General features: G+C 41.3%; 1 protein-coding gene across 2 annotated transcripts in view; it reads right to left on the bottom strand.

The window, feature by feature from the left end:
* Positions 1-854: 854 nt before the first annotated feature.
* Positions 855-23,158, bottom strand: part of AKT1 (AKT serine/threonine kinase 1) — a 72,184-nt gene continuing 49,880 nt past the window's right edge. For both annotated transcript variants that reach the window (XM_082059482.1, XM_082059481.1), the window contains exons 8-14: positions 21,644-21,712; positions 20,824-20,949; positions 19,384-19,512; positions 14,817-15,031; positions 7,759-7,846; positions 3,158-3,260; positions 855-2,462 (exon numbers count right to left, since the gene is read on the bottom strand). In XM_082059482.1, the coding sequence (XP_081915608.1) occupies positions 2,383-2,462; positions 3,158-3,260; positions 7,759-7,846; positions 14,817-15,031; positions 19,384-19,512; positions 20,824-20,949; positions 21,644-21,712 (810 nt within the window). In that variant the 3' untranslated portion in view covers positions 855-2,382. The remainder of the gene's footprint in view (positions 2,463-3,157; positions 3,261-7,758; positions 7,847-14,816; positions 15,032-19,383; positions 19,513-20,823; positions 20,950-21,643; positions 21,713-23,158) is intronic.

Genomic DNA, 23,158 nt, shown 5'->3' with positions numbered 1-23,158 from the left:
CTGCATTTGAAAGACCAGATTTTCCTGGGGCAGATTCTGGTAACCTTTGCTTGTTCACGTTGCCTTTATTTGGATGCACAAAGTGAGCACTTGTCGGGGCTTGCAGACTTGCAGAAGAGTTCTTTGGACTTCGTCCCCGGGCTGGCTGCAAACGCAGCTGAAGGTTTGGATGCAAAGCAACGAGAGCAGGAGGTCAGACCTGCAGAACGGGACAGTCCGTGCAGCATCAGCGCAAGGTACCCGCTGCAGACACAGAGCCCTCCTTTCACCTTCCCTCCTCGCACACAACGTCCAGTAAATTCCACTGGGAATTACAGCTGATTCCTTGAACTAAAAGAAGTTTTGTACATTTAATGACTTACTGGAGTTGCAACTTGTGTGCTTGGTTGAAGCGTACTGCAGTGTTCTTGGACATTCCTGTATTTTTCTCTGTATTCTTTCTTGAAAAAGGACATTCCAGCCATGTGTAACTACCTCCTAGAAGTGAATAATATTAGTCCCAAGAAAGGAAAATGCAGAATTATATACTGGACACTGGCCCAAGTGACTGGAATAGAAACACCTTTGAAGATTAGGGCCTCAGTAACACAATCTCACCGGCACAAGGACGACGGCAAATGAGACCCGTCCTTATTCACCTCAAGACAAACTATTTCTGGCACAGGATGTATTTCTTTTAACAGACATTTTCCAAAATTATCTTTGCATAATGACGGGCACAGAGATTAAACAACTGAGTGGAGGGAGAAAAGCCTAAATCCTTCAGCGATGTTCACATCAGACTCAAGAAACTGGAGCACTTCTGCATCTCTACAAATTCAGAAGGCTCCTACCGCAAGAAATAAGAACCTAACTTGTTAAAGCAATTTTTATTTAAGTATTTGGAGGGAAACTTTCATATCATGAGTAAAAATACTAGAGTTGAATGTTGTTAAAAAAGTCAAGATAACGGGCTGTCTGTGAAACAGCAGCTTCTGATGGAAAAGGGACGCGAGGCTTTTCGTAACATACTCCCTTTCAAATAAAAAAATTAAATGCTAGTTAACTGCAGTACATGTCATCATTTTTTATACAGTCAAGAGAACGAAAAACAAAAAAAAAAGCAATTTAAGAGAACGCAACCTACAATGGAATAAATTCATCCGCAGCAGAGACAGAATAAGACTGCTTTTATGAAAATTACAAAGAAACATGATACAACAAAAATAGGGTGTGGGGAATTTTCCACTAAGATTAAAAATGAAAAACAAAAAAAAAAAATTCACTTTTTGAACACCATTATTATTCAAAAACATATGAAGTTTCAACCTAGTTCTTTTCTTATACATGGGAAACACTGTTAAGGTGAATTTTCAAGAGTGAGAAGGCACCATGAACTGTTGGCTGATACCTTTAATGCACACTCAAGAAGAAATGATCTGGCATGACGCAAAAAATCATTAAGTGTTTATATATATTCATATACCTTTTCATAAAAAAAAGCGGCAACAAGTCATTACTTCAGTGCCAAAATGTACTTTGTCTGGTTGACTCGCTCATTAAGATGATTTCTCACTTAGATCTGCATGATATTTTTATACAGTGGTGAAAGTGGGTGATTTTGCATTGTTGCATTTCATATTAGATCAGTAAATCAAGCGTTTTCTAGGTTCTGAGAAGCCAATCCTATGAAGTATTCCTAAACTCTACTCAAATGGAATCATTAAATGCACTGTCTAGAATGGAATACTCGTCTGTACGATGTGGCAATTCCACTGGGTTCTGTTGGATATGTAATGTCTTGTAGCAGATGTTATAACAAAAATAACTTTTGTTTTTTGATTTACCTCACTGAGGCCATTAATGCTGTTCCTATAGTTGGTTTTCTGGAGTTGGATGACACTTCGCTGCTGTCCAAAATGCGTTTGAACCGTAACCCTCCAGAGTTTGTTCACTTTGTTGCTTATATTATTGCACTAGCTACTAAAGTCTTACATCTTCCTATAGAAATCTAATTGTTCAGAGTGCAGATTCTATATTTAGATAATGAACTGTATGAAATAAATAAAATAAGGGGATTTTCTGGTCAGAGTTGCTGATATGTTGAATACCTTAATTATTTCTAAAGTAAACAGTTTTGGTGTATATTCTTAAAAACCTATGGTCATTCAGCATAAAAGCCTTGACGTAACACTTTAAGAATGGATTTGTTTTCCTTCTCAAAAATGCATCAAAGAATTGTTTTAAATACAGAATCTGTGAGGCTTCCTACAAATTCATCTAAATCGTAATACAAACACAGTTTGTAATTCAGATAATATAGAAAGTTCTCTAGTGTCCATTGAAGTAAGGTCCCCAAAATGCAGTCTGTTTTGTTTCTGAATGGGAAAACATTGCAAAACATTAAGCGGTTCCACTGGCTGAATAGGAGAACTGAGGAAAATGAGGTCTTCTCTCGTTATCTACACAATCCATGCTGTCATCTGAAAAATGAAGAAACGAGTAGACAACATTTGGTACCTTTTTACGTGAACAAACAATAAGATAACGCACGGTAAAGTTATTTCAGAAAATTTCACTGTTGCCTTTTACTTCCACAACTTGAACGGACGAAGAAACAGGAACTCTTGAATCTCACCCCATTAAATGGACATCACAGAAGATCCTGATTGTTGCATGTAAATAGTTGTTTGGATGTCCATTTAAAATTGGCAGGAGCTGTGCTGCTTAAATCCAACTTCCATTTTTGGAATTTCTGGAAATTGCTATTTCAGAGCATCAAACATGCTCCGTTTCCACGAAAATAAAACACTTTTTCATTGAATATGGATGTTAGTCCATACTCAACTGACTGTTTGCACACACGGTTTGTGTGCAGATGTACACACGCAAAACTCAGGAAAAGAATTATTTTCCAGCGCAATAAACAAACTTGGAAAAGACAACAGTGCAAATCATTTCACCATCTCCTACAACAGGTTTTTCATTTCCCAAACTGGAAAGACACGTGGAAAGTTTCACATCTGTTTACCAACTTCTTGGTCAAACACATACATGGAAAACCAGCAAGTTTTAAACTGATGCTTTTTCACATGATCTAAAGAGACCAGGTAACGTTACAGTGAATTATTTCTGGTCATCAGGAGAACAGAGTGGGCAACACGTGAGAAAACTTTACCTTGGTCAGGAGGAGTGATTGTTATCATTTGTGCTGTAAATTCTTCATCAAAATATCTTGTATCTGTTTCAGATGTAACTTGTGGCTTAAACGGAGGTACAAGCTATGAAAAGAAAAATAATTACTGTCCACGTACAGGTTCTTGCAGTTTCTTGTTTAAAACAGGGAGCATTTGAAGTAGAGATATAAGCTACAGTGCCTTTTCCTAAATTCCTAAAATAAGTTTAAGTAATGCCAGTTCAAAAAGAAGGAACCATATACAGTAAAAAGTATTTGTTTATGTATGCACTTGCTATTTATGGGGCATTTAAGTAATTTTGTTCCTAGGATTTAACTGCACAAAGAAAAACCTAACATCCTAACTTTTCTTCAACCATATACACCAATTCCCTGCCTCATTATATACAAATTGTCAACTTCATATGGTCAGATTTATGCTTGAGGAGGATGAAAATGAATAAGAAAGACACTCAGTGATACCAAACTGATCAGCTAGACTTGTGTGACACCACAAGGCTGTAATGGTCACAAAAAAGTTTTGGCTATGGAGTTACTGTGCCCGTGCAGCTTTGACCGCAACTGCGCTGCAGGTCGGACCAACCCGGGAGAATTTAGGACAAGGCAGCAGCAACATGAGGCGTTTCTACTCCTGGTCCCCAACAGCAGTTTGATATCAACTCTGAATTAAGAAAATCTGGAGTGCTTACCAAAAAATTGAGCGTGCTTAGTGGTGAATTAATATTCTTTCAGGGACACAGGGCCGGGCGCCTACACATGCACCGAGTTGAACCCGGACAATTCTGGAGGGCAACGGAGCTGGGATTCAGACCTTGCTCACCTCCCCGCTGCACAAACAGAACGTAAACACCGCTCCCAGCCCTCCACAGAGGACATGTAATAGGGCTGAGCGCTGGGCTGCACTTCGCCCACCCCTGGGGTTAAGCGTGGCCGTCTTTTAATAGCGCTGAGCCACACCGGGCAACAATTTCGGAGCGTGATTGAGGAAGTAAACGGCTTCCAAGCTGAAACTGCAGGGAAAGGTTTATCAAGGCAAATGATAAATTAAGCAGTGACCCCGAGACTCGCACTTCTGCTCTTCCAGAAATAAGAACAGCACCGGCAGAAATCACTACCTGGAAAAAAATCAGCACGTCTCGAGTCTGCAAAACACCTCTTCCCCACCCCCAGCTTTTCCTGCAGCTTAGATCTGAAGAATCGTTTGCTTAGTAAGTCAGTTAATAAGAAAGGCACTAAGCTTCAAGCTCCCGATCGCCAGGATCATGTTTCTGATCTGTTTTCAGATCACCTAACAGAGTGTTGTCCCATCTGACAAACTACAGTCCAATAAAGCTCTTCCATTTTCAATGTAGAAACTTCAAGAAGTGTAATCTACACATATGGACGTATTTCCAAATACAAAGAAAGATTCTACAGTTTAAAACTGTGTTTTGAAAATTAAGGAACACAAAAATTCTGTTTCTTATAAGAGAGCATAGTTATAGTATGCATTCATTATTTCTTCTAATTACTAATCATCTTCTGTGCCCCAGGATAGCTTAAAGGAGCCTGGCAAATGTTCCTGTCAAAAAACAAAAAAATTGGGTGCTTAGAAGTGTTTTTTATGTCCTGGGTTTAAAAAGGAAAAGGAAACAGGATATGCCCAAGTCGCGAGTCACTCTGAGCCTTACAGTCCTGCTGAAGCTACTGAAGAGGGAATGCTTCACATTATAATGTTAATAACACTATATATAATATGTTGGTGTGACTTGATTGAGAATAAAAATCCTGTTGAGGACGAACATTCTTCCTTTCACATTTTAACTCTATTCTCTTTCTCCTTACAGCCGTTTTCTGCCTGCTCCTTATAGGGAAACTTGGTGTGTTTCTGACCAGCCGTGCGTGCGGGTGAAGTTCTGTGTGTCCTCTGAAGCCGGGGGGCTCGTGGCACCCGCGGTGACCCTCGGCCGACTGGGGACCTGAGCCACCCGCGTCAGAACATCCAGCTCAGAACACACGTGTAACGGGCTAGCGCTGCCTCTAGCTTCTTCCCTTTTATCTTAGTATCTGCTAAAAGCAATTTGAGACAGATTATGGCGCACCCACAAGAGCATTTTTTCCCCCCCTAGCTGTCAAATTCAGAACATTGAGCTGGAAACAGAGGGGAAGCTGCAGAAAGCTCGAATGCCGGCTTTACCAAGCAAATATGTTGCTTTCCTGGGAAGCTGTCACTGCAATAGCTCTGCAGTTCAGCTGGCAGGGAGGTGCCACCTGTAGCCTCCCACTGCTGCAGACCAGCATGATACCCACAGGCTTATCTTGGTTTAAAGAGACCAAAAAAAGCCTAAGAAAACTCCATGTGATTAAAATCTTATTGCGTATGCTTTGCTCGTGGGTAGGTGAAATACTGTAAATTAAATCACACCTTTCTTTGCACTGGAGACAAAAAACAACAATCTTCCAGGAGAGTCTAATGAATATTTTAAATTCTTGGGACAACCCCAGTTATTCTAAACTCCTTATAATTCAAAGCAAAGCTATGTTTCCAAAAAGCTTAATTACAAAGTAAGTGTTCTCAATTATCCCAAGCCTATATTCATAAATATATTCACCACTATATCGAGATAGTGGGTAACCAAGCTTAGCACATAAACACCTCTAGGCAGCCGACAAAATTCAGCTTTTATCCATGAGACTGCATTTCAGGTAAATGCTGCAAGATCCTCTTTGGGCCACCCACAACGTAGGCAGCAATTACTGACGGGCTTTTTGGAATCTCTTCATTTGCACAGCATGGACATTTCTACAGTAGGTAATGGTTTACATCTAATTTCAGATGCACATGCTAATGGGACAGGATCAAAACCAGAATCCAGCCCCCTTGGATACACCAAGGTCAGAAATAGTCTCAATTAGTGCACTTTTCTCCAAAATACGTAACATTTGGAATTTCCTGGTAGCTTCCACAACAGTCTGAGTCAGTACTTCTAAAGGACAATCTATGAAGGTTCTCTCAGGCCTACAAATAAATAAATTGCCTCCAGCTTGTGCGATTCCTCCTCCATTCAGGGAAGCAAGACTACCATCAAATAAGAACTTCACTGAGGACATTTGAGCCCGGTTACCAACTTTCTACTTAAACTGCAAAAAACCCAGCAAAACCCCAAGTATTGAGCTTGCCAGCTGGGTGAAAATGAGGATAACCTCCTGTTTAGAACAATAATTCAGATATACTTTTTTACATTATACTGATAAACTCCATGCAACTCCCTCCTGCCCTCATGGCTACATGCAGCTCTCTGTTGAGGGATGCTTTGAAAGGCCAGAGGTCTAAACTCTATCTAATCTTTCAAGGCACAAAAACTGACTTTATGATTTTTCAGTTCCCTTTAGCCAGGTAAATATGTGAGGAAGTGAAAGAAGAGAAGCAAACAGAGCACTCTTTCTAATTGTATACAGGCACTGGACAATTCTCCCACTATGGTATGGAAACCAGCAGTGTTATGCTCAATTTCTTTAAGAATAGAAACGTTGCTAATAGATTGGTGTGTTAGTTCTACTGAAAGAATTCAAAGAATTAAACCTCAGTTTCTGCTAAGTTTCTTACCTGCTCCCACGAACTCGAGGGAGAACTAAACTGTGTTTAGAGATCAAACAAGAGCTGATATCATGAGGGGCTGCAGGGGAAATGGAGGAAAATGGAGAAAGGCCGGGATTGAGTGAGACCATGGGGCACCAGTAGAGCCTGGAATCACCAGACCCAGGTTTAATCAGCTGCATTTCATGGGAGCATTAGGGAAAATGTGGCTGGTGAGAATCATAGGGGAGAGGATGACAGCAGATGTGAAAGCATGAAGCAGGGCATCTTGGAGGAGTGTAACAAATCATCTGTGAATGAAGGGACGGTGAGGAACAGACAACTGATGAAACACGCTCATACAGAAAGGGCTGGGGTCCAACTTGAGTGGGTCCCACTGGGAAGCCTACGAACTCAGTGGGTCTTGAGAAAAACCAGTGAGGAGTTCCATGAAGTGCAGACACTTCACATCAGCCCTCTTTCACCAAAAAAAATAAATTAGGTTTGGATTGATGTAAAAGCCACTTGCCTAATTCAGTCTAATTTCATCACTCAAGAGAGAAAGATGCAAAGGGAACAATCAGCCCATCTTCCACTACTGCTTCTGGAAAGTTTTGCTTCCAGATGTTCAGGAGCCAACAATAACTCCTGGGCTTGCAAGGAATATGTCACTTGACAGCAAGGAATGGCAACAAGAAATCACGGGAAAAGCCATTTTAAAGACTTGTACACTCTTCTAAATTTGGAAGCAATTTTGGTTACATCCTATTTATTCAGTCACAGAAACAATTATCTCATTGAGAGATACACCTCTCATTGCAAAAAGAAAAAAAAAAAAAGCAACTTTGGTTCAAAAGTAATTCAATTACAGTATTTTAAGAAACAAGAAGCAATTTAGCCTTCTTAAAAACAATTGCAAACCTGTTTCATGGAGGGCTTCTATGTACCTCACAGAGGACAACAGAATTTGAAACATTCAGTGTACCCACAGTCACAATTCACCTTGGGAGAACAGTTGTATAAGTACCTTTTTCTCGTATACGTCTTGCCAAACAATGCCAGCAAAGAATTTGTGCTGCATAATCTCCTTGGCATCATCAGGACCACCACCTAACCTGTTTGGGACAAAATAAGTAATTAGATGTTTGAGTACAGTTATTTTTCCTCATACAATTTTTATTAAGTGGTAGTGAAGAAATTCTGAGTTTATATAATACATTTGGGAGCAGTTCTAGCATTTGCTTCGCATTTGTTTTTTGTGCAAGGGCTGCGGGACAGTCTATTTTAGGTTGCAACACAGTTCCACCAAAAGATTTGAAAACAAGCAGCAAACAGAATTAGAATAATGGTCTCTATTAAACAAACAAATGAAGACAAAAAATAATCACAATTCAAAAGACCATAAAGAAAGATGCTGTGTTAGGGACCACAGCAGATCCTGCATGTACAAGGTCTGAGCCACCCACCCTTCTCTCTTTATAAATTAACAAGTGACTACCCCTCACAATTTTCCAGAGCAGAATGATGCCAGCAGTAAAACAGAATTTGATTTTGAAGCATAAGAGAGGCAAAGATTTTTAAGATAAACCGTTTTATGATATCTGATTTAAATTTCCATTAAAGAAAACAGTTGACAACTGCAGTGATAATATCGTGTTGTATGCAAATCCTTCCTCCTCTTCGGCTTCACGAAAGCACAGAGGGTGTTCTATTGACTTAAGGTATATCAAGATAAAGCACTCTCATTCCAAAATAAAACTGTCCACACAGCTAAGAGATGCAATCGGTTTAGTTGCAGTCTTGAGCTAGCAGATGCTTAGGTTTTGCTGCGGAGGTTAAAATGTTCTCTAAAAGACTGAACCACATCGGCAAGCAAAGGCATGTAATGAGAAAACAAAACACTTACTGAGCAATCAGCAGGAGACTTACTTTCAGGTAACAAGGTTAAGGATTTTAAGTACAAGAGGGGCCACCACGTTCATCCAGGCTGACCTCTAGTATCTGCCTGTTCTCAGATGCTTGGTGCCGCTGACAAACTGAAATTTTATCCCTATTTTAAGAGTCCAGAGCAATGGCTCTACGTGACCAAGGCTACACCGGTATAGAAAAAGGGCTAAGGATTGTTCTTTGAACCTGAACTCAAACTGCCTGGTCAGGCCTCATCCGTGCTGCACAGCAGTTGGCCACGAATCTCCACTGGGCCACATGTGGTAACCCTGCGGGACTAATGCATGATTATTTGGGGATACAAGGGAGGGTTTTGGTTCAAAATATCAGAGGTAATGTGAAGGCTGTGCTACAAGCCATCGAAGTGGTATTTTTTTACAGCTTGAGACTGCACTGCATGCCCTGGGACGCAGCTGGAAGGCACAACGCTACAGGCACAGCATTTGGTGTGGAAGAGTCAAATAGGCTGACACTTTGTCCATATTGCTGGCTGGAAACGGATCCTGGTGCGTGCAGCCCTCTCCACCGTGCCCAACACCATCCTCAGAGAGCACAGGCTGGCACAGGCCACCGCGGTACCAGAGACACCAGAGTCCAGGTTTGTTTCCTGGCCCTCTTCCATTTAGCAGCACAGCAACCGAAAGGGGTTGTTCCTTCACGTTCCTTCAGGAAATGAGCAGGGGAGCGGGGAACAGGTCCCCAGCCTTCGAGTAGCAAAGTGTTGAGTGACTCTCTCCTTCCTCAGGTGAGCTCTAAGACCAGGATTAAGCTCACCCTGGAGCCCAAGAGGCCAAACCACGCTGGGTGGTGGCTCTCCCATCCGCGTGCCAGCACGCTATGGAGCTGCAGAGCAGCCTGGAACAGAGACAAACTCTGTGAGTAACCAGACCTTGGCTGGTGCCCCACAGGTCTGGAGGCTTTGCCAAGTCTCTACCAGGCTCCTCACTGCTTCCCCAGCACAGATGATGATGGTTGCGAAGAACAGAGTGGAGTCAATCCTTTTTATCCACAAACATCCACAGACTGCGCTTCTGTGCAGACGTTCCGGGGAGGCTACAGACTAAGAAGAACCTGAATCACATTTTGCAGAAGCCTGCAGGAAGGCTGGTTGGCTGCAGCCACGTACAAGGGCTTTGGATAACACCATATCTAATACAAGTCTTTGCTCCATGAAATACATTCTCAGGGAAATACCAACAAAAAGCCCCAGATGTTTTACTTACCTTTTAAAAATCTATACTGTTAAACAAATCCATTCAAAGCAAATGGGGCAAATATAGAAACCTCATATACTGGATATGGACCTGCTCCAAAACACACTCTTGTTTTTCACAATTATTATGAAAGGACCCTCTCAGGGAGAACAAAATTAAATCAGTACCTAACGCAAAAATAGCAGTTAAAATAACTGAAAAAGCAGCAGGCTTGTCTTTTGTAAGGACATGCAACAACTGAAGAAAAATAGAGGAGGAATAAAAGTCTTGAAAAGATTCTTGTACAATAGAAAATTCCATGCATTTAAGTCTTCAGACAGAAGCAAAACCAGTTTAAATAGGACTTAAAAAGAAAAAGCTTCTGAGATTTACAGTATACAAGGAAATACAACAGAAAGCATACAGGCAAAAAAGCAATTAAAACAAACAAACAACCCAGACTTCTGTCTAAATTGGTCACCTTAAAAAATACCTGTCAAACAATTCTGGTTATTCATTTAAATTCCATCTATATTTGAGAGCCTTTGTTTCTATGTTTCAGCTACATCCCAAGGAGAAAATTATTAATAAGTGCAACATAAATATTAAACTGAAACCATCTCCACATTTTTAATTTTTATAAAATTGTGTAATGCTTGGAAGTTCCTTTAATCATTTAATGACAAATGCCTGTGCTCCACAGTCAAGGGTTATCAGTTATTCCAGAGAGAAAACATGTGCAAATATTTTTTAAAATGTAGGTACTGTAATTTTTTAGTATATATATATATATATATAAAAACATAGTGCATACGCACACCGTCAACAGTGAAAGTGTTATCATCACAGGCCAGAAGTTTGCAGTTAGTGGATCACAGGAAAAATACTTTTTTCTATACTTGTCCCTGTACAAGTAAACAGTGCTCAACATGCAGGTCCATGCCCAGCCCTTTAAGAAACCCACAGACTCCTAGTTTTGTAGTTAAAATGATTCCACTGTAAGACCAGCCAGGCTCCAACGCAGGAAAGCGGGAAACGGCTGTCTTCACTCTGCCCTGCCAAATAATCCCATTCATAAACTTGTGCTTTGATGACTCCTGATTTGGACAGAAAAGGCTGTATTCTTCCCAAAGTCCTGTATAAACAGTCTTTGGGGGCTTTCCTGCTCAGAGATCAAGACTTTTGGAAAGCATAACGCAACTCCCAGCTCAGTGCTGAGCTTTACTTCCCTACTTCTCCACTAACCACGTGTGTGCAACACAAATATGGTGGATCCAGTGACAGTGGAAGAGCTCTCACCTCCCAACATTAGTAACCACAAAGGGGACATGTTTGAGGATTCTGAGGCTTGGGGGGGAAAAAAAAATCATCTCTTTAAATTTGCCTTTTATGTTTTCCTCAGCTTCAACTTAGATTTCTTATGGGTGAACTGTTTTGAGTCTGCCCAAACTTGTTCTGAACAGCTTTGGACTGAACCAATTTAGACTAAAATTATCATACAAAACAGCTAAGCCTCAGTCTACTTCAAAGCACCTGGGGAAACACGTATGAAGACTTGATGAGCACTCTGCAGTTCAAGTGATATCCAGGACACAGGAGTTGTCTGGACTCGATGATCTTAAGGGTCTCTTCTAACCAAAATGATTCTATGATCTCTCTATGGCTGCAAAGACTGATCACCAGTTCCCAGCAACCACCTTCAGTGCTCCAAAGCCAAAACTACAACTCTGTGAAGACACTGAATCTTTTGAAAGGCATTTGTGAAATGCTGCATCTTCTTCCTGCCTGCCAAGATCCAACAGCACCACAGAAGTAGATGAAGCAGCTTGTGACAAATCCCATCAGAAAGAGGGTGAACAGCCCTGACCTATAACAGAGAGCACTAAGGCATGTAGTGAAAACACATGATCGCAATTCAGAGGAAACCATCCTGAAGTTCTCTCAAGCTTAACACCTGCCAAGATTCAGAGCTTGCTGATTACAGCAAGCTGTACACTCTGCTCATTACAAACCCACCCACCCACCTGTCTAAACTCAGCCCATTTATACAAAGCGCACTGATCCATGCCCGCTTTCACAGGTTGCAGCCTCCACAGCCTGAGAAAGAATCATAAAAGTTAAAAACTCTGCTGTTTTATGTGTGAAAAAAATGCTCTGATTACTTCCTTCCATTTGATACATGTCACAAAGCAGAGAAGGAGAATTTCAGGTCACATTAAAGGGAAGTATTTACAGAGCAGATTTTTTCCTTCTTAGGAAAATCAGGGCTCACATTACAAGATTAATAAACTTATATCAATCCCAAAAGAAACTTCAAAATTCCTTTTCTCTTACAAAACGGATACGATATGACCCAATTTAGAAAACAGCCATGATTAAAAGCAGAATGCAATTTATTGCACTTCACATTTTCAGCATATGCCATTGAGTTTGAGACTGAACTGGTATTACTGAATGCAGAGTGCTAAGACTGCTTATATATAAATATATATATATATATATGTACCAGCTCAGGCACAACAGGTAAATTTTAAGATTTAATTCACTGATGCAGGTCACAATTCCCTAGCTCCTTGATATTTATCTTAAAATATCCTCATCACTGAGCTTCATTATATCAACTATTTTTGTTGTTTAGGGTTTTTTAAGGATTTTACGGGAAGGGACATCTCCCAGTTTCATGTCTCTCATGGTTTTGGCTGTCTGCTCCATCCCACTCCGAAGTTCATCAGCAGTTCCTAAATGCTGCCAATTCTGATGTTTTTGCCACAGACAGCATTATGACCCCAGCTTCTGTCCACCACTGTGCTTTGTGGAAGAGGAGATTTCTGTTGAATTACACAGTGGTTCCCGAAAGCATCACCAACTGGCTAATGTCAACCAGACTATCGCACATTATTTAACTTCGCACTGAATGTATTTTCATAGCTATCTGGCTGTTTTTCTTCAATATGGCTCCCTGAATTCACTATGAGTCAACTACCAAGTATCCCAGGCACCCAACCCAGCACACAGACCACACAGTAAAAAGAACATAAAACTACAAGTCCAGAAGTCAGGACTCGTACCCCTAGGGCTTGCAGCTCAGCTCTCCGTACTGCCTGAAGCGCAGTGGATTTGCAGAATCACAACTTCAGTTAAAAAGCTGGGTGAACAGTGATTGGTGAGAAACCAGTATTTAAGAATGGTCCATGATCCAAAAAGCCTGGGAAGCACCAGTGTAATTAGCAAGCTGTGGGCATGTGTGCAGGCTTGTCTAGTCTATAGTTATTTCTATCAGCAGCATGAAAATCATCTGTCCAACAAGACCAGAGCATCGTTGGTTCCAAGCCTGCAGAAGATACATATGAAGAAGTGGCTATTTGTATAAAATGAGCATACTGTTGAGTAATTATTGGCACTGGGAAAACCTTGTAATTAGAAACAAGTGGGCGTTCTTTGTTTGTAAACAAATTGCATTTTGGTTCATCAGAGATGCTCCTTTAAGAACAAATTACAGCAGATGCTGCTTGTGTTTCCAGTGATTGAAAGGTCCCACCTGAATAAGCTACGAAAGGGTCACAGTTGTATTTAACCCAGCGTCTTGCTGGACAGGAATCCTGTTGGCAGGGGCTGCAGCCATGCTGGCAGAGGACAGTGCTTGGGAGGCTGCTCCTGGGGGTCCCCTCGCAGGCACCGGGCTCTTACCACCTACAACAAAGCTGGACACATTCCCAACTACAACTGTTCCTGGTTCCCCATGTCACCACTAAGTTGAATCCTCCAGTAGTACAAACTGGATTTGCATTACAAGACCCCTCAACGGGATTTTCCATCAAAAACAGTGATGGAAATAGCCGACAGTGATCACAAAAGTCCTTGCTGCAAGTATCTCTGTACCGGCAAACCCCATTTTCCTGCAATGTGCACGCACACACACAGAGAATAAACCTCAGAAAGCAAACTGGAATACTCTGCTTGCACCTCACATGAAAGATTTCCTATTTGGGGTCCATTTACGGTGGAAAGTTCAGGACAGAACATCAGTGGCAGAGTCACAATATTATTTGTTTTAAAAATGTCTGGGTTGGCAAGATGGCAGCTTTTTAAACTGACATTTATCTTCATGTGAGGGTCGACATCCTTACTGGATCTTGTTTATTTTCTGTTTGTTAGCCATTAAGGGCTTGGGGCTTGTTTTGTTTTTCTGTTTTTAAATCTAGGGTTACTTTTTACATAATACAGCATAGAGAACAAACAAAAAAAGGAAAAAATAGGACAAGTAGATTAAGCGTGGTATGAACTCCACTACGAGCATGGTACAAACACCACCACCTACTGTCCAAAGCAGGATGCAAAAACACTGGCACAGATTTAAAGAAAAATTCAAGTAAATGAATGGACAGGAGCCTGAACTGGGACAGGTGAGGGCATTCTGAGTAGAGCACCTTGTAAGTGACCGAGGGCAGGGTTAATGTGTTTCATCCCAGGCTACAGTTTTGTGTTGATGGCAGCCACCGTATTCTGAAGTTCAGCCTTCTGATTACCAAAGCTGCTTCACGTTGCTATTTGCAGTGTCAGCTCATGCCAACAGCTACACCAAAAATTAGTAGGTCCACTTGCTGCATCTCAGTGGATGACCATTTTGAACGGATCAGAAACAAAACTACAGTTTTGTCTGAAATACCTTACTCAACTTTTAACAAAGAAAAACAACTGGCACACATGCATTCAATAGCCCTTTATGCCATTTGCAGTTGTTTTACAATGATGGCAATATGGGCCTTTCACACAGCAGCACAGAAACTCACTTTTAAGTCAGTTGCCTTGAAGCTAGTTAGTTCCCTTTCATAGATGTGTCTCTGTATAGCACAACCATTAACTTCTTTGTGAAGCCTTTAACATTTTTTTGTATTTCTGAGGGCCACAAGTGCTTAAGAGTGCAACTATTAAGTAACAGTCTCACCTTTGCTTAGGGTCTTTCTTCAGCAAACCTGACAAGAGAGATTTTGCTTCAGGTGACAAAGTGCGCGGAAATCTAATCTCCTCCATGAGGATGAGTTCAAAGAGCTTTTCGTGGTCCTGGTTGTAGAAAGGGAGCCGGCCACACATCATTTCATACATCACAACTCCTAAACCCCACCAGTCCACTGCACGACCATAGTCATTATCTTCCAGCACCTGCAGAAACATAAGGAAAAAGGCTTTAGAAGACATTCCCAAACCAGGCACGGACACAGAACTTGTGGCAAAATTTACCCCAGCAAGTTAACGTTTTCATGTGTCACAGCCAAATCTACCAGAAGAGCATTTGCAGAAGATCCATTTGAAAATAACTGGTATCCACGTTCACCATGTCAGGTGAGCAGGAGGGGGAAGAAGAGGCAGTGGGTACATGACAGCAGCTTCCTTCTCTTCTTCCTCCCACCCTCCCTTACATTATGGTCACGATAAGCACAACCTTTGAAAGCCCAAAGGCTGTTCTCAGGTTACAAAGCCAGCTGTTAAGTTCTTGCTTATTCATCACAAACTGTTTCAAATGGGATCAAATTTAAAAACCAAAAACCAGACCCCCAAGGAGCCATTATGGAAAGAAAAGACCATCAACCTGTTACTTCACAAGCAACAAGCTGAACACCCCCATCATCTTCGTATCAACCTGCACCCTGCAAAGGGTGGCTCTGCACATCCAAAAAGACCACCCACAAATACTGAATGACTAATATACATTAAACACTAAGAGACAGAACACAACTCCTAACTTTTGACCCGCTGTAGAACAGCAGGCAAATCGCCTGGAAATGTTCCATCTCCTCCCCTCTGCACCCCTCCAAAAGCAGTTGCTCACTAGCTCTAGCACTCCTGCCTCTGCTTAGAGGGCTGCAAACCCAGGAGCTGTCGGTGGGGTGGACTTCTGCCAGGTCTCACAGTGGAAGGAGTCCAGCAGGGATCATTTTTCCCTTCCCGTGGGCACTTCTACCTGACAAAGCCCTGTCTGGTGCAGGGATTCGAGACCCCAGTGCTCTCTACCTCTCCCGCTTGCTCCACAGAAGCCCCATTATAGAGCATTTCTGATCTTCTGCACTGAAGGTTGCTGAAGGGAGTGGGGAGTGTTTTGTGGCTTATGGAGTGGATGTTCCAAGGACTTCTCTAGACTTTGTGTCTCCAACGCAGTTGTCTGTAGCTGACACCAACAGTCTCATGTTCCAGCCCCTGTCCTCAGGTTTTAGTTGTCGTCTTTACACTTCCATGGATCTGCGCTGAGCTGTTACTCTTGCCAAGAGCACAAACCATGACCATGCCACCAGCATGTTTTATTGTTGCATGGTGTCTGTGTGAGCTTTATGTTCCAACAGAACACTTTACACTCAAAATTTAAATGGTGAAAGAGACAAATGAAGTTGATGCCAAGTTTAACAAATGGAGGATCTGAACCTCTCATAAACCTTTATAAAGGTTTCGCACACAAAATGAAGCATCAAGACACTCCATGTAACAACAGTTTGTGCTCTGCCGCTCTTTATTCACTAATTATTCCCCTTAATTATCTGAACGAGGGAAAGGGCCTGCAGTAAAAATCAAAAGGCTGCCAGGTATTAGATTACCCCACGTTGGTCTATTTACAGCATCCCCTGCCGTATGATTCACACCAAACGACAGCTGGCTCTGCAGCTGCCCCGTATATGTATACGGCCGACACAGCTGCCGGTCGGACAGGATTCCAGGAGCCGGCCCCATCCTTCCCGAGGCATCGTGGCCCTTCAGCTTGCAGGAGATATTGTGTGACAAGGCAATTACTGCTCTCCGAGTCACCCCCTTCAATAAACGCTTCCTGTTCGCACTCCCCTGTGCTTGGGTTACCTAAAATAAAACCGTCACAGGGCCTCTTATTTTTATTTTTTAATCTGCTGTAAGAGATGCAATAGGAGAGGACTGAAAGAAAAGCAAAACCACAGAGGCCTTTGTCGTGTATGTAATAAACGCTACAGGTGCTTTTGAAATGCTCTTTAGCCTGAAAAAAAGGAGGCTGAGGGGAGACCTTATCGCTGTCTTCAACTACCTGAAAGGAGCTTGTAGCATGGAGGGTGTTGGTCTCTTCTCCCAAGTAGCAAGTGATAAGATGAAAGGAATTGGCCTCAAGTTGTGCCAGGGGAGGTTCAGATCGGATATCAGGAAAAAATTATTCCCAGAAAGGGTTGTCAGGCATTGGAACAGGCTGCCCAGGGCAGTGGTGGAGTCACCATCCCTGGAGGTGTGTTAAAGGCGTTTAGATGAGGTTCTTAGGGACACGGGCTAGTGCTAGAGTTAGGTTACGGTTGGACTTGATGATCCTGAGGGTCTCTTCCAACCAAAATCATTCTATGATTCTATGACATACTTCAAATGTTACTCTAGGAAGCGTATTAATAATTCTGCATTATAATCTATATTACTAACTACAACTCTTCCCTTCACCTGCAATAATTCTAAGTGGAATTCTAAATAAGCATTCTAAAATGCTTATTTCTTCAAAGTTCCTTATCACAATGAGCATACACTCATATTATTGATTGCACAAAACAGAGCAATGATGTTAGTATCTAAAATATACCCTAACAAAAAAGGTATTGCACTCATCCACGATTTATTGCAACATGCAGGATAGCTGGGGAGCAATAAAGTAACAAGGTCATTTCACTTTAAAGGATCATCTTCTCCTAATGAGCAGCTCTAGACTGCGTTGAAATGGAATTTGAAAGAGAAGGCACAACAGCTGTAAACATCACAGTGTCAATGCATCTGACACATCAAAGGTGACATGGTTCAGTCACTGTCAGCCATGCACGAGATTCCAGTGTGAACCTAAAAACAACGATCCAGCAACTGTACAAACACGCCGCTATGGAGGATTCAAATTACAAACGCAGACGAGAAGATTGAGACCCCTTCTTTTAAGGATGTATGACCTTAAATGCACAGAATATCACTTGTGTACAATTTCCAGATTTTTTGCATGCTATCGACCAGATGACAAAAGCCTCCAGAATTTAACACTCCAACTCACAGATGGGATTTGGAAGTAAGGGAGAGAACTGGGTTAAACAGAAGGATTTATCCTTCAGGGTTTGGGATGAGCTAACTCATCATAAATATTAAAAAGAAAAATAATAGCAAATAATATAACAGAAATAAAAACATAACACCTGCACAGGGAATCCCCACATTCCAAGCGAGGAGAAAACAAAACCAAAACAATAAATATTTTTAGTCTCCTCATAAAATCCTTGATGACAAACTGAAGTTCAGCAATTGATTTTAAGAGGGAAGCTAAATAAAAGCCATGTTTATGAATAATAAACACTCTGTTGTGCTGCTAATTACTCCCAGCATCAGTAAATCTCAAATTGCGGTGTATGGACCCCAATTTAGATTCACTGAACACTTCTGGTGGTCCATGGAGAGCCAGCAGCTATCATGAGACTGGCTTTTGCTGCAAGCTACTTCGAAGGTGCCCACATTCTTCATTATTAGGGAGACACCGGAGGCCCTTGAAAGCAGCTGGGAGTTTAAAAAAGCAAAACCAAAAACCAAACAAGAGCGCACTGCCGCAGCTACACAAGCAGAGAGAGCAAAGGCGCCGATCAGCAAAGACATCAGCTCGCAGCAGAAATATTCCTCCTCTGCTTTGGCTTTCCACACTTTGTACTTCTGCATACTTCAGCTCCAGAGGGCTTTGCAATGCCCACATCTCCCACCGTGGGGAAATACCACGGCCTGGCTGCATCAACAATATTAAACCTGCCGGCAGCCCAAGATTCGCTTCTGCCCGTGCTCTGAGCGGGATGGATGTGTTGCACAGCTCTCAAGAGTCTTTCCAGGATGAAAGTTCCAAGCACACGTGTACGCTTTACACTTAAAAAAAATTAGGAGCAAAAAAAAATAATCTCCAAAACATGCAGTTTGAGGACTGAGATCCTCTGCTTGGACTTATTTCCTCTGAAACTGAAAAGTTCACATAAATTGAGAAACATCTACACTCACAGAACAGTTGGCACTTTTAATGCATATCCTGCCAAATACTGCAGAAAAAGCTTGGTCTGTCCTGCTCCTGAAACATGTCACCTTATACTGTCTTCAAAAAGAACTGGGCAATACTTCTACCACTTAAGCAAAATCCTGTTGACAGCTTTCAAACAGGCCAACGCACAGCAAACAAATTGCTAAATAGTCACCAATCCATCAAGGAGATTTTGAAGTGATTTAAAAGGTGTTTTTTAAATTAGATTTCTGACACAAGAAAGCACTGCTACAGTAAAATGTAAATATACTCTAAAGTGGAAGGTAGATACTAACCCTGCCCGAAAGTTATCACCTATCATTATGCTAAAGCGATGCCACAGAACACGATGAATAGAAGATACTCAGCGTGTGATGTTATATAACAGTAGTTACTGTATGAACACATTATGGCACGGGAATTATTCTGCATCACTATTGCTATCACAGATGGCATTTCAGAAGATCATTTAATACAGTAGCCAACATAACCATACCTCTGGTGCCAGATACTCTGGAGTGCCACAGAAAGTCTTCATTGTTGCTCCATCCTTGATGCCTTCTTTACATAGTCCAAAGTCTGTTATTTTTATGTGTCCATCTTTATCCAGCATAAGATTTTCCAACTGAGATGAAAATCCAAATGAAAGACATTGTTACGTATAACATACGCTGCTCTGAGCAAGCCAACAAAATACATGAATTTCTGCAGATCAGTTTTCAACCTTGTTCTCTCGGAGGTCAGAACCACAGTCGTTGCCAAAGCATGCATGATGTAAATAGACATTTATATCACCTTCCTTAGTTCTTCAGGGAATGTTAGGTGATTAGTTTGCAGTCTTTGTGTAACTGATCATATATACAGAAAGAATGCAAATGTAGACATTGTATTTATGCTTCTAAAATATTATCACCAGCAGAACGCCAGTTCTTTTAAAAGTGCATTAAGTATTCTTCCTCACACAACTTCATCCCTGGTTTTGCTCTACATGATTTTATGAAATATTCTGTACCAGCAGAGGATAGGAAATGAAACAAAAATCAAATGCAAGGCTAAGGAACTACTTCCAAAGAGACCCTTTACATGAGAATCACTTTCTACATTTACTCAGCTCGTGGTATTTGTCCTAGCCAGCACCACTAATTTTTGAGAAAGCCATCCAGATTTCAGGACAGAGTTTCCACTGTGTACGAAATAAAGTGCACTTTCAAAGGGAAGTGATATGGGAAACAAAATCCCAGCAGGAATCCCAAAATTACATTGGCATAGCCTGAAAACATTGCACAGCATGCTTCATTTCAGATTGCTCCCAAATGACCACCAGTATGTCATCATCCTCTCATGAAAACACTTCTCAGGAAAAATAAAGAGGTATTGTTGCATTTTCCTCAAGAATTTCCTTTTTTTTTTTTTTCCCCTGAGATTTCTTGTTTGGTTGTTTGGTTTTCTTTTTTCCCCTTCTCTGCTCACTGAAGAAATAAGCAACTTGAAGCTTACCCAATTTGCTAACTGCAACCAGTTACTATGAAATAGTGCTGTGCAACACATTGCAAGGAAGGAGAACATCCACACAGTATGAATTTGTATCTATCTGATAAGACCTGGGATGAAGAGCCCAGGATTATGTTCCACCACAGAGAAGAGCAAGCAAAATTTCTCTTAGGACAAAAGCAAGCAACTGAAAATGCAACCCAGGTAGCTCAGTGCCCCTTTATATTCTCTGAAACGCTGCCGGGTCCTGACAAATGCATTGTACAAGCTTTTAGACTATAAAAGCATTTAGACATCCTGTAAAGTCAAGTCCAACAGCTGCAATAACTGTTATGTTAAAGTTTGATCAGGAAAGGCTTTCTTACAGTTCCGACCCATTTGCTTTTGCAACTAACAAACAAAAAGCTTGAAAACAAAAAGCCTATGAAACCATTTTTCTACATACCTTCAAATCCCTATAAACCACGTTCTTCTCTGAATGTAGGTAATCCAGTGCTGAAACAATCTCAGCTCCATAAAACCGAGCCCGGTCTTCAGAGAAGACACGCTCTCTTGACAGATGGAAAAACAACTACAAAAACAATAATTTCTTACATTTAGATTGCACAGGTTTCTGAGTTATGTCTCGCACTTCACTGGCCAGCCTGCTCGGAATAAGATACTACCTAAGAGAAAACCTCTTCACATCCTCACCCAGTTGTGTTCACAAATGTGTTACAAAGCTTCACAAATTAAATGACTAGACAATTATATCTCATAGTCACAGATGCAGACTGATAACCAGTTTGTGCGCTGCATATTCTTGTACATACAGAAAATTATAAAAACTCATTTTGACTGAACTACAGTTCTATATTAGAGCTACAGTTGATATTCTCACTTTTCATTCTTAACTAACAGTAGTTTGCTAAGTTTCCGGTTCTTCCTCCAAAGTAACATGTGCTCACAATATTCATTAAAAAGTGTGAAAAGCTGTCTGAAGAGCAACCAGAAAGCAATCTTGCCTTCTTGAATTACTAAAGCTCAGATTACAATATGTTGCTGTCATGTAAAACATGAACTTACACCCAAACCCTCTATTCTCTAAAAATCGAATTAAGAAAATTAAGTCTCAATTCTTAACATTTGTTAAACCTGCAACAGCTGTGCATAACTGGGACAACCTGGATTAATCAGAACTGCAGACATGGACCTTAGCTAAATATGTCAAGCATAAGTAGCACAGGAAAATCCTGAAGTATTAAACATTATTACATTTCCCTTACCTCCCCTCCGTTAGCATACTCCATAACAAAACACAAGCGATCATGTGTCTGAAAGGAATACTTTAAAGCCTGAAAGAGATTTAAACCAAAACTTAGAAGACAGATCACACTGACAGTTACAGAAGCATTTTCAATGGATTTTCAGAAACTGAGACAGACATGAAATTTTCTCTTTTAGTGGACTTTTTGTCCTTGGCTCTTTTATAATATTTACACTTTCCTGTTGCATCTGAGGACTGATCCACCACCAACTTATTTCAATAAATACATTTAATAAAACATTAAAATGATCCCTTGCAGAAGTTATCAGTAATGCCTATAATGCTGTGAAACTAAGTCCTGGCCTGTTAGCACTGATATAAAACGTACCAATGGTGGCTCTGAAGTCCCCTCCTCAGGCCACAAGTCCCCACAGTTTAATTGTATGGACAAGAGGCCACAACCAATCCCTAGAGCACAAGGTTTTACCACACTGGCCACAAGTCCTCTTATATGAAACGTGTATATATTTACACACAGCAGCCCCCTGGTCTCTGCCCTGCTCCCTGCTACTGGCCTGCCAGGGACTGAGCAATGCTCTCAGTATCGATTTGTGAGCAACTGACAAAACCAGACCGGATGGAGGGTGTGATGGAGCATCACAAAGTGCCTTTGTACAGCCCTGTCGTGTATTCCTGTGACAAGAGAAACATCAACTTGTGTGCCACAGTCTTAAGTTTCTTGGCCATAACCCAGTTTCATAGCTGGCTTCTTAAGATAGCTCTTGTTTTGCATATTTGGGCTTATGAAAGCATTAAAAAGAAAATACTGCATATCATCACCTTCATTACTAGGGGTGGTGTCTTTAAACCTGTCATATTTTTTTCAGAGAAAGGGAGGATCAGGTTTTAGGCACATCAACAAACATTTACTGATTACACCCAATATAGCCAATATTTACTTCCAGAGACCACACTTAAAAGGTCTCAATTCCAGCTAAGCCCTTGTGTACTTGGACAAAGGAAACAACCGGGATCCTACACAGGATGAGAGCTTAAGCAGTTGGCAACAGTTCAGAGCCACCTGGTAACAAATACTAAAAACAAAACACTGAGGTGTAACTTAGGTATCTGAACTCAACCAGAGAGACTGATGGTGCTGGAGGCCTAAACTGAGAGTATGGTTTGATTTTACAGCTAAGCCAATCCAAAAGTGAAGCGGCAGATAAAGCACAGTCCTGCTCTTCCCTGTCTCATCCCACGTGCTCCCACCACTGTCCTTTGGCTGGCATTACCAGTGCTCTGATCCCATAGTGAGCTGCTTCTGGGAGCTTAAAAAAACCAACAAAGAAAGGCAAAATTAAAGGGTTTTTCCCTCCACTATGTCCTCCTGAACTTGTTTGTCACAAGATCAGGGTCACCCTGATCTCTGCTACATTTGGAGGACAAGGAAAGCAGACATTTCTCTCAGAGATGACAAGCCATTAAATGGCTGAGCTGTAAAGCCAAACCAGGACTGGCTCTGCAAGACTCAGAA

The sequence above is a fragment of the Streptopelia decaocto genome (assembly GCF_964273445.1).
Source record: "Streptopelia decaocto genome assembly, chromosome: 7".
NCBI classification, from domain to species: domain Eukaryota; kingdom Metazoa; phylum Chordata; class Aves; order Columbiformes; family Columbidae; genus Streptopelia; species Streptopelia decaocto.
The sequence above is the reverse complement of the archived record's forward strand: the minus strand, read 5'-3'. Positions and strand labels throughout refer to the sequence as shown.